The 15,903-nt window shown below is 35.9% G+C and overlaps 1 protein-coding gene across 1 annotated transcript; it reads left to right on the top strand.

Moving 5' to 3' along the window:
• The first annotated feature begins 1,469 nt into the window (after positions 1–1,469).
• LOC129232798 (uncharacterized) lies at positions 1,470–10,599 on the top strand. The gene is made up of 3 exons (XM_054866899.1): positions 1,470–1,577; positions 4,752–4,995; positions 10,101–10,599. Exons 1-3 carry the CDS (start codon positions 1,471–1,473, stop codon positions 10,347–10,349), a joined length of 600 nt encoding a protein of 199 aa, XP_054722874.1. The 5' UTR covers position 1,470; the 3' UTR covers positions 10,350–10,599.
• The last annotated feature ends 5,304 nt before the right edge of the window (positions 10,600–15,903 follow it).

Here is a 15,903-nt window from a genome sequence, read left to right as displayed (position 1 = left end):
GGGGGGGGGGGGCTAGATGTTTGAAATCTGTTGTTTGCCTTACGTTTTGCTTTTTTAAACTGAAACACAAAACGATATTTTTGTTAATAATGTATTTTATTAATTACAATTTTTTTTGGGTGGGCCGGGCCCACCCTGCCCATAGCTAGGAGCTGCCCCTTCTACACACATGCATACACCTATACACAAACACATACACACACACCTACACACTCACATACACACAATTACCCACACACTCATGCCTGCACACAGACACAAACACACATGCCTACACACACATACACATACCCCCTACACACAAAGACGCATACCCCTACACACAAATACACATACCCCCACACAGAAACATGCACGCCTACATACACACATACCCCCACACACAAACACGCACGCACAACTACCCACACACTCATGTCTGCACACAGACACAAGCACACATGCCTACACACACGTACACATACCCCCTACACACAAAGACGCATACCCCTACACACAAATACACATACCCCCACACACAAACACGCATGCACAACTACCCACACACTCATGTCTGCACACAGACACAAACACACATGCCTACACACAAGTACACATACCCCCTACACACAAAGACGCATACCCCTACACACAAATACACATACCCCCACACACAAACACGCACGCCTACATATACACATACACACATACCCCCACACACAAACACGCATGCACAACTACCCACACACTCATGTCTGCACACAGACACAAACACACATGCCTACACACACGTACACAAACACACATGCCTACACACAAGTACACATACCCCTACACACAAAGACGCATACCCCTACACACAAATACACATACCCCCACACACAAACGCGCATGCACAACTACCCACACACTCATGTCTGCACACAGACACAAACACACATGCCTACACACAAAGAGGCATACCCCTACACACAAATACACATACTCCCTACACACAAATACACATACCCCACACACAAACACGCACACACAACTACACACACACTCATGTCTGCACACAGACACAAACACACATGCCTACACACACATACACATACCCCCTACACGCAAAGACCCATACCCCTACACACAAATACACATACTCCCTACACACAAACACACATACCCCCTACACACAAACACACATACCCCCTACACACAAACACACATATCCCCTACACACAAACACACATACCCCCTACACACAAACACACATAGCCCCACACACAAACATGCACGTCTACATATACACATACACACCCCGACACACAAACACGCACGCCTACATATACACACACACATACACACACTCCTGACTGCGAAAAACATAATTTGAATTCAAGATGTCAAAATTGAAATTATTTTTTTTTTCAATTTTTATTAATGTGTCCAGCAACTTAAGATTATGTGTGTCACCAATATTGATCATTTATTTCTAGTGTTGTAACAGCAATGGCGAGCAGGCAGTTGAAGCCGGTGGAGGGATCCATCATCACTCGTCTAGATGCCGTGAAATTCAATCACATCGTCATCAGCAATTGGAAACCGCAACATGAAGTGTAAGCATCTTTTTTTTTTTTCTTCCTCAAAACCAGGATTCAAAACAGGGCTAGAAAAATCTTTAAAATTTTACATGCCCTGCTGGGCATGTTTGTGTAAAAAATGCATGCCCAAATAAAATTTTTACATGCCCAGTTTTTTTTATTGTACCGTATTTTCCTACGTATTATCCGCGGGTGGCCTATAATCCACAGGTCCTAAAACCGGCCTGAGGAAAAAAAAGTTTCGCATAATCCGCGGATAATACGATGTTAAAAGATCAAGTTTGAATTTAACATACAATTTGAGCAACTAAACTAAAAACGTGAAAAAGTAATTACTTTGAAGACATAATCAAAATTAATATGAAATATAATCTTTAATACAATTTCTTCTTCAATTCTTGATTATAGTACGCTAATTGCTTGAAAAACAAAGAGTCAAGGCAAAGGAATCAAACGGTCTAATCTTGTGCAAATGGCAACCTATTTCACTGTAATCTTGCTTAATTTACATGACCTGAATTGCCAAGAGGAACATTCAAGCAACGTAAAATAACCAAAATACAGACAGGCAGCAAGAAGAACGTGCATGCTTCGTAAAATAAACAACATTCAGTCGGTGTGTGTTCTCGATCGGTGAATCCTACTGTAAAAATATTGAGGTTCAATGCGTTGGTGTTAAGTGAAAAAAAAAATCACAGATAATCTGTGGCTGCGTATAATCCGCACCTCATAACTTTTGCCTTTTTTAGCAGATAATCCGTGGATTGTACGCAGGAAAATACGGTATGTTAATAAAAGCATGTAAATTAGTGGTATAGCATAAATATAAATTAGACAAAAAAATTATTTAACAGCTTTATATCTGAATCAAGAATTATACATTTTAATATATAAGTTTAAAAAAATTAGTTTAAATAAATAGTGCATAATAAGTCGTTGTTAAAATTTACAAAATTTAAATTATATTAGCAATATTACTGTAATATGCATGTCCATCAAAATGTCTCGTTCCTTTGGTGTTAAATAAATAGGGTTTGATAGCCGCGGATGGTTCAAAATTCTCTAATGGAATCCTTTCCAAAATTTTAAAAGTATTTTTTTCTGAAAGTGCATGCTTAAAAACAGGATCTGACCATTTAAAAAATAATTTGACTAATTTTAATATTTTTAAAGAATTACTTTAACCGGTGCACTTTCATTGCTTACGCTTCTGTCGATGACATCACAAATGATAAAATGCCTTTCACTGTTGCCATTCAGAAGAGCACAATATTTAATTCGCATCTTTACTCACCTGTATTGGCAACGATAGAGTTGGTAGCAAGTGTAGAGGGCAATTTTTAATTCGCTTCTTGATTATCATAATGTGGAAACGGGGTGTAAGATGTCCCAAAGGAAAACATTTGTCACCTCATAAAGACCACGCCTTGTTTGAGAAATCGGACAGTTTAAAAAAATTAATTAAAAAATAACTGTTGGGAAAATGAAAGTATTTTCTGGGTCCAAATTATTGTTATTTTTTGCTTATTCTATCAATTTTTGTGACTAAAATACTTATACAGAAGTTTGGTAAGACCTCATTTGGAGTATGCTGTTCAGTTTTGGTCTCTTTATCTTAAGAAAGACATTAATGCATTGGAAAGGGTTCAAAGGCGAGCTACAAGGCTAATTAATGGACTTTCTCACTTAGATTACGATTCCAGGCTTAGAAGGCTAAAAATGTACTGTCTCGAGCAAAGAAGAGACCGAGGGGACGTGATTCAGCTGTTTAAATTTATTAAAATGAAAGATGTTACGGGGCTGAAGTTTAGCACTGAAAACAGGACGAGGGGTCATTGCGTTTAGCATTTTAAATCTCAGGCTAACATGGATATTAGGAAAAATTATTATTTTAGCAGCGTAGTGGAACCTTGGAACAGCTTACCGGAAGAGGTGGTCATGAGCAAGGGAGTAGATAGTTTTAAGAGGGCCATTGATCTTCATTGGGGATTGTAAATGGACTAGGACCAGTCTAGCTGGGCCCAGAGCCTGTTGCTGGTCGTCACTTTTGTATTTGTATTTATAAAAGTAGTACTTTTGACTGAAGGAAACAACCCCATTCCAGTGTGACTCGACTGAAGGCGGACTGCTCTTTGATTTTGCCAACAATTCCCAATGATTTTGTGTATGTCCAAATGTGATTTTATAGGTACCGCTTGAAACTAGTTTTGAGTTGTGGTAAGGATGCGGTAATTTTATTAAGAAGCGAAATAATAATGTTTTTGGAAGAAATATTCGATTAAAAAATTACGTGCCCAGCCGTGCACGTAAGGGTAAAAGATTTATGCCCGATTGGAATTTTTACATGCCCCGGGCATGTCGGGCAGTATAATTTTCGAACCCTGATTCAAAAATATATTTTCAAATACAGTCCAACCTCCATATATTGAACTTCCACATATCAAAATTTTCTATATATTGAAATCCCAGCACATTTCTATGTTCATTATATAGAAAAATTGTTTCTATATATCGAAAAAATCTCTATACAGTAGAAGACCGTTATAACGCCGACCTGTATAACGCAATTCTCTATAAACCGCACTACTTTTCAGAAGTAAACAAAAGGTTTTGAAGTTTAAAAAATCCCTCCGTTTTGCTTTGCAAAAATAAAAATTGATAGGCAAATTAAATTTTAAAAGTTTTTCAACTTTCCATCTTATTTCAAAGCTTTTAAATTGAAAATGAGTACTCATAGTAAACAGAAAATACCAGATGGCTCTTGAAAATGCAGCTGTTATGCAAACCATGAAGCTAGCAGAAGTGCAGGATTTTGATTGTGAAACATTTGTAAATAACTAATTGTAATATTAGTGCTTTAATATTCATTGCAGATAAAACTCATTCTGAAGTGCTAATATATAGATATATTCTGAATATTAGTTTCAAAATTTGTGAAATGATCTATATAACGCAAAAGCTTTAGTCCCAAGGTGTGCGTTATAACGGTCTTCTACTGTATATAGAAAATTTCGATATGTGGAAGTTCGATATATGGAGGCTCAACTGTATATCAAAATATCTGATATTTTCGAACCCTGGGCAATGCTCATGTCACTGTGAGCTTGAAACGCCTTTTATCAGTCTGACATTAACATTTGAATGTCTGAAAATGTTGCGAAGTGAATTTGATGGATTTCCATTCCCCAGGTGGCCATTCTCCTTCGGCGACAACATCCTCTCCTTGGTGAGCTGCCTGGGAGCCTACCACACCACCTACTACCTACGCAAGGTGCTCAACGTGCGCCCCTACGCTCGTCTCACCTGCTATTCGCCAGTCATGGGAATGGCGGGAATCGCCAGCTTCCTCTTCCAATCGGAACACATCACGGCAAAGGTCCTGGAGAGGGGGGAATGCTCCCTCTGTGTGGCGCTACGATCAGCGGCTGGACAGGTGTGGTTGCTTTTTTAACACGCTTTTATTAGCTTCACCCATAGACTAATAATAAGAGTAGACCGAGCTTCCCCAGACTTGCTGATGAAAAAATTGGTTCGTGGATACATCATGTGACTGGTGGAAGGCTCGGCGAAAACTTTGGCGGCATGGTTGCCAGCTGGCAGGATTATCTCTAGTTTGGCACTCGACATGTATTTTAAGACGTAATGTGCTTTGATTATAATTATTTTCCCAGGTGCAGAGATGATTGAACTGTTTTTCTTTTAGTTATGCATTATTTTGACATTAGTAATTAGTTTTTGATCACAGTTTTCAGTCACTTTTATTTCATTCGGAACTGCTACGTCAGCGTTGGCGTGAACGTAATGGCGTAAACGTTTTGCGTTAACGCAAAAATGTACTAATCGGTAATTGTAGGTAAAAATCTTACCATTTGCCCATTCTTTTTGGGCGCTTGCATCTTTAATTGCTCAGAGAGTTATTAAAATTGAATAAAGAAAATGCACAATACTATCTAAACGAAAAACTCACTATATTAACAAAATATTTACAACTTAGAATAACAAATTTACAAATTGGACTCTATAAAAGACCATTCTTCCGTGTTTCATCAATTCTATTTATTTTATTTCGCGCTGGCGTTGATCGTCTGCTTCGATCAACGCCCGCTGTTGCTAGGATATCCACCAGTCACATGGTTTGGTTTATGAGCAACAAAAGGGTTGCCATAGCTCGGTCTACTCTTATTATTAGTCTATGGCTTCACCTGTATGTATGTATGTTAGGGTGCGTCTTATTTTTAAAGGTGTTATTTTTTCACGAGGCACCCTCTCATTTTGTTCCTTTGGATGAAAAAAAAATTCTCATATCTGAAAAATAAAAATTGAATAATATTTAGAAGGTGCTACCACTGCTGCATAATTTGCCAATTCTCTCTCTTTTTATTTATTTTTTTAATTTATTTATTTAGTCTGGATAACAAGTAGCAATCAGTGAAAAGTTTGTATTGTCACAAAGAGAAAAATTACAACATTGCTGAATGTAAAAGCCCGAAAGTGTAAACCTGTGATATAAATGGCGTTACCGAACTTTCGGTTGTTTTTTTGACATTATTACATAAAATGACAACCATGAAATGCTTATTATTTTCTTGTATATATTAGAAATAGGTATTTGTGTTATGTTAAACCCTACCAACCTAATTTCATGTTGATTAAAAATGTAACAAGATATATTGGGGAGATGATTTTTACACCATTTTGTTCACAATGAATTTAATTTTAATCACTGGTAGCACCCCCTAAATTATGATCAAATTCTATGAAACTTTTATGTGTGTATTTTTTCATCAAAAGGAAACAATTAAAGGGGTGCCCTATAAAAAATTCAAAATTTTTTCAAAAAGTGCATTATAAGACACACCCTAATTTGTATGTATGTATCTTGTAAACGGAATCATGCGGCTCAAATTTCACCCACTTCCTGCGATCCGATTCTTTTGAAATTTGGCATGCGACCTCAGACCCGATGACAGTGCAATATTCTATAATCAAATTTATTAATTAACTCTTTTAATGGTTACTTTCCTCCAATTTTAATCAATATTTTGGCATAAATCCAACAATGTGAGAAAGGAAAATTAAAAAAAAAATACATTAAAAAATGCTCGCAAAAATTATTTAAAAATATCTACAAAAACCTTTCATTTTTCTGCATCAGACAAAATTTGTTCCAATGTTCCAAGGTGATTAGAACATGAAATATAATTGTTTTTAACTCATTCCATGCCAAAATTTAGGTGAGCCTTCCATTGGAAATGCATTGCTGATCAGACCATTGTTGAACAAAACTTTTATTCAAATGCATCTCAAATTTTCAAAGTAATATAAATATGATTTCCGCAAACATACATTGATGACTCACAGTAGCTTCCCATCGGGGTGCCCTTGTCTTGACATTAAGATATTACCTCGCACTCGTTTTATAAATAATTTCGTCGCCTGATAATTCTCCAACATAAGACTAAGAAGCAGAAAAATAAAATATTAGTTTTAAACACTAAAGAAACACGCTTTCGTAGCAAAATGAACTAAAAAGTGAAAAATAATCTTTGGATGATAGTAGTTGATCAATCACTTAATTTTAATGTAATACAAAAAAAGGGGAGGGCTTCTTATCAGTTGTCTTGAATTTCTTCCATTTGTTGTCCAAGCAAAAATATAAATAGACAGCACCCCATCATATTAGTACACGTTAATGTCAAACTTTCACCAGTTGAATTTTAGATTCTTAAATTCCAGTAAATTCAATACTTTCTATGCATTCACACATAAATTTTTTCAAGTTTTCGCTGTAACTGTCCCTTAAATAGAGTGTCCCTTATTCAGAGGCAAATACATAGAAGTCCCAATTCAAAGGGACTGGGACCAGAAAAAAGGTCCCTTAAATAGTCCCTTATTCATAGGCAAATACATAGAATTCCCAATTCAAAGGGACTGGGACCAGAAAAAAGGTCCCTTAAATAGAGTGTCCCTTATTCAGAGGCAAATACATGGAAGTCCCAATTCAAAGGGACTGGGACCAGAAAAAAGGTCCCTTAAATAGAGTGTCCCTTATTCAGAGGCAAATACATAGAAGTCCCAATTCAAAGGGACTGGGACCAGAAAAAAGGTCCCTTAAATAGTCCCTTATTCAGAGGCAAATACATAGAATTCCCAATTCAAAGGGACTGGGACCAGAAAAAAGGTCCCTTAAATAGGATGTCCCTTATTCAGAGGCAAATACATAGAAGTCCCAATTCAAAGGGACTGGGACCAGAAAAAAGGTCCCTTAAATAGTCCCTTATTCAGAGGCAAATACATAGAATTCCCAATTCAAAGGGACTGGGACCAGAAAAAAGGTCTCTTAAATAGAGTGTCCCTTATTCAGAGGCAAATACATGGAAGTCCCAATTCAAAGGGACTGGGACCAGAAAAAAGGTCCCTTAAATAGAGTGTCCCTTATTCAGAGGCAAATACATAGAAGTCCCAATTCAAAGGGACTGGGACCAGAAAAAAGGTCCCTTAAATAGAGTGTCCCTTATTCAGAGTCAAATACATAGAAGTCCCAATTCAAAGGGACTGGGACCAGAAAAAAGGTCCCTTAAATAGAGGTGTCCCTTATTCAGAGGCAAATACATGGAGGTCCCAATTCAAAGGGACTGGGACCAGAAAAAAGGTCCCTTAAATAGAGTGTCCCTTATTCAGAGGCAAATACATAGAAGTCCCAATTCAAAGGGACTGGGACCAGAAAAAAGGTCCCTTAAATAGTCCCTTATTCAGAGGCAAATACATAGAATTCCCAATTCAAAGGGACTGGGACCAGAAAAAAGGTCCCTTAAATAGAGTGTCCCTTATTCAGAGGCAAATACATGGAAGTCCCAATTCAAAGGGACTGGGACCAGAAAAAAGGTCCCTTAAATAGAGTGTCCCTTATTCAGAGGCAATTACATAGAAGTCCCAATTCAAAGGGACTGGGACCAGAAAAAGGTCCCTTAAATAGTCCCTTATTCAGAGGCAAATACATAGAATTCCCAATTCAAAGGGACTGGGACCAGAAAAAAGGTCCCTTAAATAGAGTGTCCCTTATTCAGAGGCAAATACATAGAAGTCCCAATTCAAAGGGACTGGGACCAGAAAAAAGGTCCCTTAAATAGTCCCTTATTCAGAGGCAAATACATAGAATTCCCAATTCAAAGGGACTGGGACCAGAAAAAAGGTCCCTTAAATAGAGTGTCCCTTATTCAGAGGCAAATACATGGAAGTCCCAATTCAAAGGGACTGGGACCAGAAAAAAGGTCCCTTAAATAGAGTGTCCCTTATTCAGAGGCAAATACATAGAAGTCCCAATTCAAAGGGACTGGGACCAGAAAAAAGGTCCCTTAAATAGAGTGTCCCTTATTCAGAGTCAAATACATAGAAGTCCCAATTCAAAGGGACTGGGACCAGAAAAAAGGTCCCTTAAATAGAGGTGTCCCTTATTCAGAGGCAAATACATGGAGGTCCCAATTCAAAGGGACTGGGACCAGAAAAAAGGTCCCTTAAATAGAGTGTCCCTTATTCAGAGGCAAATACATAGAAGTCCCAATTCAAAGGGACTGGGACCAGAAAAAAGGTCCCTTAAATAGAGGTGTCCCTTAAAGGAGGTACTACTGTATATCAAAATATCTGATATTTTTGATAATTTCGAAAATACAGTCGGACCTCCATATATCAAAGTAGCATATTGCCGGAAAAAAATTCGATACATAGAAACTTCGATATATAGAAACGATCTTATTTTATCCTAAAAGTCTCCTTAAACATTAAAATTCATGTTCATCCCTATCACAATTTTCGTGTATGAAACCTAATTTCGAATTTATACGAGCATTGGAGTAAATGAAAGTTAATAATTAAAAAAATAACAGAAATTACATTTTTGCGCCATCATACATCTTCATTCTTCGGCAATTCAACGTGATCCGCAAAAATAGGGGATTTTCGTTTTGACGATGTCATCGTGAGAAAAGTAAAAAATCAATCTGCTTAACTTGAATGAGTTTTACTGCAGCTAAGAGGACTAGGAATGATAATCAACAGACAAAAGGGATAACTTGAGACTGTTTTTACAATGTTAGTGGTTACAACTAAGATATTTGAAATACACTAGAGGGAATTTAAGAACTCCAGAAGGAAACAACGACCTATCTACACACCCCTCAACCCCAGATTCCTTCTGAGTTTCGTAGCAACCTTTAGTGAACATAATTTTCTCCCATAACCTTCATATTTCATGAAACAAACAGTCTGAAGTGGAAAAAAAATCTACGAATGTTTTGAAAAATTTTTCGATGTGTAGAGTTTTTTTTTGATATATAGAAACAATTTTTCTATGTAATGAACATAGAAATTTGTTGGGATTTCGTTATATAGAAAATTTTGATATGTGGAAGTTCGATATATGGAGGTTCGACTGTATCATATATTTTCGAACCCTGATAAGGAATTTTCTGAAGTTGAAAAAGAACAGATTTCATTTTCGTTATTTAAACTTTTGATGAAAAAAATTCTCTACTCCTACAGGTAGGATGTGGCACGATCTACCCCCTGCTCATCGCCCCGATCATCTGCTTCTACCTGGCCGACAGGTTGCTCTCCTATCCCGTCCCGCCATTGGCCAGGGCTCCGATGGAAGTGCTCAAGCTCTATGGGAGGCTGCTGGCCAAGAATCCTCGGCCCTTCTTCGGGTTTGCCGCGGCCAATGTGGTCGCAGCTTTCGCCATTTCTTTGCAGAAACAGAGACTCTATACGGAACTCTTGGACAAGATGTGAAGATTGATATTTTTCAGATTAGGATAATGAGTTAGGTTTTTTTTTGAATACTAGGATAAGACTGATGTGCCTTGATGGTTTTTTGAAGCTTCTTTGGGGGAATTATCATAGTGCACTTGGAACTTCTTTTAATTTTTTACTTAACAGTCAAAACCATAGACTAATAATACAAATACAAAAGTGATGACCAGCAACAGGCTCTGGGCCTTGCTAGACTGGTCCTAGTCCATTTACAATCCCCAGTGGAGATCAGTGGCCCTCTTAAAACTATCTACTCCCTTGCTCATGACCACCTCTTCCGGTAAGCTGTTCCAAGGTTCCACTACCCTGATAAAATAATAATTTTTCCTAATATCCATGTTAGCCTGAGATTTAAATAGCTTGAAGCAATGACCCCTTGTCCTGTTTTCAGTGCTAAACTTTAGCCCCGTAACATCTTCCTTTTTAATAAATTTAAACAGTTAAGTTCTTAATCAAGTTGTAATGCAATTTCAAAAATGTGCTTCATAAACTTGCAGCAATAGCTCAGTTTAAATTAACTACCCATTGGGGTTCAAGAACGCAATATTTTGAATCAAAATGTATCCCAAGATCGTTAGCGAGTAGCTAAGGATCTTGGGATACATCAGCGCAACTTTTGGCTTCAATTTCTTAGTATGGCATGTCCCCTCTTTCTCTATGGTCAAAACAAATCTTTTGCTTGTCAAATGTTGCCAAAAACAATGTGGTTCAATTAATAAATTTAATTGTTAATTTTTCAACAAAGCAATCCATTTAAATGAAGATAAAATGTTCCATTAAAATCAGGGTTGGCAAAAACCCGGGTTTTTTTTAAAGAGCCCATGGACCCAGGGTTTTTTTGGGTTTTTTTGAATAAAACCCAAAAAAACCCAACTAAAGTTGGGTTTTTTTAAAAGAAATGTGTTTTTTTTTGTCTTTTTTATGGAAAATGTGGGATACTTGTAGCATATTGTAGCGTAAGTATATGGACAAAGTGTAAAAGTTGTCTTTGGGTAAAAAAAGCTGGAAAACTAGTTTAAATTCAGCGTTTTCTGAAGAAAAGTATAAAAGACCCAAAAAACCCCAAGAATGGTGAAGTTTCAGATTTTTTAATTTTCATTATTACCAACAGTTAAGGCAGAGTTACTTCTCGAGTGATAAAATCTATTGTTCGTTTTTAATTAATACAATTTTTTTTGTTTTGCATTTTACTTTATTGTATTTCATTTTGTTATGCAAAACTACTGTAGAACCTCTAGTAGTTTAACTCCCTTTTTACTGAATTCCAGCTTAATCAAGACATTTCTTTGAATTTTATGTTGCCTCTTTTTCTATTTCTGTGTACAGAGTAAGAAATATTAAACTTTTTCGTAAGATAATGAAAATACTGTACCTGTTCTGTTTTCTGTCGACCGTTTGAAAAATCTGTTTATTTCTAAAAAATATAACTTGTGTTTATTCGAGATTTGTGACCTGTTGGTAAGCAGAAAATAATTCACCTGAAAGCCTTTTAACTAGATTAGTTTCCTCCGTACAATCTACAAATATTGAGAAAATCAAAGGTGACAGGACTTGGTCAACATAATTTGAGTTTTTTTATTGACCAGTTAAAGAAAAAAGTTAAATACATTTATTTAAAATCTTTGAAGTATTTTTTTAATGCTGTTAAGAGTTAAGAAATACTATTAAAGTTCAAAATTCATTTTTTATGTTCATTGTCTGTGGTGAAAAACAAGTTTTTAATTGTGAAAGTATTTAAATTAATTAACTTTTAAAAACTTCTCAGAAAATTTTAAAAAACCCAAAAGTGGGTTAAATAATGGGTTTTTTTAAATGGTTTTTTTCAAAAAAAACCCATTGGGTCCAACCCAATTGGGTCCAATTCGGCCAACCCTGATTAAAATGCGAAATAGTACACCAAATAAATTTATCAAGTAATAGAAAAGAAAGGTTCCTGTTTCATTTAAATGTAAATCTAAAGCATGAAGATCAAAAGATGGCAACACCAATTTCAGCAACGGGCGATTTTTGATTTTTTTCGCCAATTTATCATGTTTTTCGTTATGACAATTTCCCCACTTCTATAGGTTTTCTTTTTTTTGTGTAGAAATATGGAGAACATTCAGTTTTTTTTTGAAAGACTCGGAGAAAAACTGTGCACTATAAAATGAAAAGAAGAAATTAAAGTTTGTAGCATTTGAATGTAGTAAAAGTAGGATTTTTGAATTAGATATGTCAATTCTTTGTGTGCCATGTCATTTGAGGTGGATGCTCATGTCAAAAATACACTTGACTGCATAAGTCAATGGCAGTATCTACGAAAGCGAGTTTTATAGAGCTTCCACGAGACACGTTTTTGTTTTCTCGCAAACATCAATAAAATATTGTAACGGATTCGGTGCGACTTCCACTTTCTTGAAATGAAGACACAGTTCTTGATAAAAACACAGGAGCTTTATTTACACTATGTACAGGAGAAATCGTTAACAACTGCTAAATTATTCATCAGCAATTAAGCAAATATCACACCACACCGTAAACTCAACGGTTACACACGTATTTACTTCCAAATACGAAAACAACACAGCGAAATGCCTCGCAATAAACAGAGCTAATACACACTCTCAGTACGAATTCTCAATCGAAACTCAACTTTTTATCCATCGCGAACGGCTTATATACACACCGAAAAGAAATCTCAAAGATTCCAGAAAATGCTACAACGTTCTACAACTACACTTTCATTGATAAAATCAGTGAATGAAATAAGAAAAAAAAAAGAATAGGGGGTTGTATACTTTAGCCATATGTTAAGGGGTTGTATATTCATTACGGGAAACTATTTACAGGTTACGTTACTACAATAATTACTATTTACAGGATTTGCAACAATATTGTTATTTGAAGATTTTAAAAAATGCTGTATTTTCAGCAGAAACCAGATAAGCGTGTTGGTACAATAAAAAAAAAGTGGGATAGATGACAAAATTTGTGCCATTTACTTGCCCAAGGCGGCATAAACTACTGAGCTCGAAACACTTCAATCGGATCATGTTTGAAATTTGAAAAACGGTCATCCTTAGTGGAACTTCTGACTTGACGTTAAATCCCGGTTATCACAAATTTGCCATTTCAACTGCGCTTGCGCGCGGACTTAGCTTTTTGGGCTTTCTGTTTTAAGATTTCGTATTGCTTGTTTATTTTTAGGCTGAGCGAGAGTCCAACCAAATTAATGAATGCGTTAGAATATTTTCACAGCGATTTCGTGATATATTATATGAAACTACGGATATGAGAATAACTGATAATCTTAATAGAAAAGTGACACTTCAATATTTATCAGTTTGGGAAATATTTATTTACCATAAATGTAAAATACGTTGTGTACTTCAAAAATAATTGGAATATGAGAACAGAAATCCGTCTTTTGCGGATATTTTTCGTTAAGCGTAAACAACTTAGTATTATACATTTTTATTTAGGTTGAGGGTTTGGCTTTGTATTAGAAGTGATGCTGAAATTCTAGTACGCTCTTCTGAGGTTAAAAATTTGGTCCTGAAAAGGGACAGAAAAATCCAACACCGAATCCATTAATAATTAAGACGCAAAATTCAATCTTTACCGAGGCCTAAAAACTAAATCAGAGAAAGCTTTGTGATTTCTAATTTTTATCTGTTGCTATCTCATATTTATTACCAAATTTAAAATGTTTGTAATTAATTTTAGCAGGATTTTTGAAATCGGCTAAGTCCGCGCGCAAGCGCAGTTGAAATGGCAAATTTGTGATAACCGGGATTTAACGTCGAGTGAACTTCTGCCTCTGCTGGAGATCCATCCTTCATATTCTGAGGGACATGGCTCACATGTGGCACCTTGAAGTTAAATTTGAAAAACAATTTCGTGAAAAAGAGATTGTAATGAAGGCTGTTGATTACTGAATAGAGTATTGTTTATTGCAATAAAGTATCATTTTTAAAAACATGCCTTGGGATTTTTTTTGTATCAAATGTGTTGATATAAAGCTAGTGATGTGCCGGATCGTTAAAAAAGTAGATCCGCGGATACGGATATGGATCCAGATCATTAGTATCAAGATCCGCGGATACGGATACGGATCCAGATCATTAGTGTCAAGATCCGCGGATACGGATACGGATCTCAAAATGTTTTTTGCCCAATTCAACTATCCAAGGGTAAAATTTATTACGGAAGGTATTCCCGTTAGAATAATAACACTGTTTCTTCAAAAAATGTCATCTACTGCGAAAATATAATCAAGACTATGATTTACTCTTTGAAGAAATCTCCATTAAAATTGATGGAGAGTTGGAAGGAACGGGTCAGCGCAGCATTAATGCTTAAATATAATGTGAAAAAATATTTCTATCTTGCTCGGTAGATGTAGGATACAGGAGCAAGAATTTAAAGCTGCTACTGGATAAGCTAGAAATAATTTTTCGCATTTTATTTCAGCATAAATGTAGCGCTGACCCATTCCACCCAAATGACTCCGATCGCCGAAATAACAGAGCCGGGAACACCTTTACAAAGAGTAAATAGAGCCTTTTGTCTCACTTTTTTTTGAAGGATGCCGGGACAAACCAGAATGAAGAAAAAGAAACCCCATATCAATAACAAAACTAATATTAAACTAAAAATTTAAAAAAAAAAAAAAATCTCACAGAGGGCCGTTGGCTTCTGAAATGATATCTTATAATTTAAATAGGTAATAAAACCGAATTTAAACTGAATTTAAGAGTCTTTTATTCAAATATTTAAACATTTTTAGAATAGAAAAGATCTGTTTAAGATCCGTCAAAAAAGTAACGGATACAGATCTTTATTTTTCATCGGATATCCGCGGATACGGATATCCAGAACATCACTATATAAAACTACATTTATTTTGTTTATTTGCTTCGGCTGCCTTGGAGTGGTTTTTGGAATTTAGGAAGAAGGAAGTTATAGTCACAAGGACTCATGTCAGGTGAGTATGGAGATGTCCCAACATCTCCAACAGTGCTTCCACGACTGCAGCGAAACTTTTTTTTTTTTTTGAAATTTTTTCCTCGCGCCATTATTTAGGATACTTGTGACCCAAGAAAGGAAGAAATAAAATTGCGTTTAGGAAAATTAATCACGAATTTTAAAAACTTGAAAACATTTTAGTAAAAGTTTTTAAACAAGAATAGAAACACTATATTTTATTTAGGAAAATTGACGAATCTTAAAAGGGTATTCTAGTCTAGAAATTCAAAAAAATTGATTTTTTTCCCTTCATGTTCTCAAAGTTTAGACCTTCTTTACTAATAATAAAGCTGAAAGTCTCTCTGTCCGGAGGATGTCTGGATGTCTGGAGGATGTTTGTAGGATGTCTGTAGGATGACTGTGACGCGCATATCGCCTAGACCATTCGGCCGATTTTCATGAAATTTGGCACAAAGTTAGTATGTAGCATGGGGGTGTGCACCTCGAAGCGATTTTTCAAAAATTCGATTTTGTTCTTTTTCTATTCCAATTTTAAGAAAAAAATATCATAAGATGGACGAATAAA

The sequence above is a fragment of the Uloborus diversus genome, unplaced genomic scaffold (genome assembly GCF_026930045.1).
Source record: "Uloborus diversus isolate 005 unplaced genomic scaffold, Udiv.v.3.1 scaffold_14, whole genome shotgun sequence".
In the NCBI taxonomy this organism is placed as follows: domain Eukaryota; kingdom Metazoa; phylum Arthropoda; class Arachnida; order Araneae; family Uloboridae; genus Uloborus; species Uloborus diversus.
Note: the sequence above shows the minus strand (reverse complement) of the source record. Positions and strands in the feature narration are given on the sequence as shown.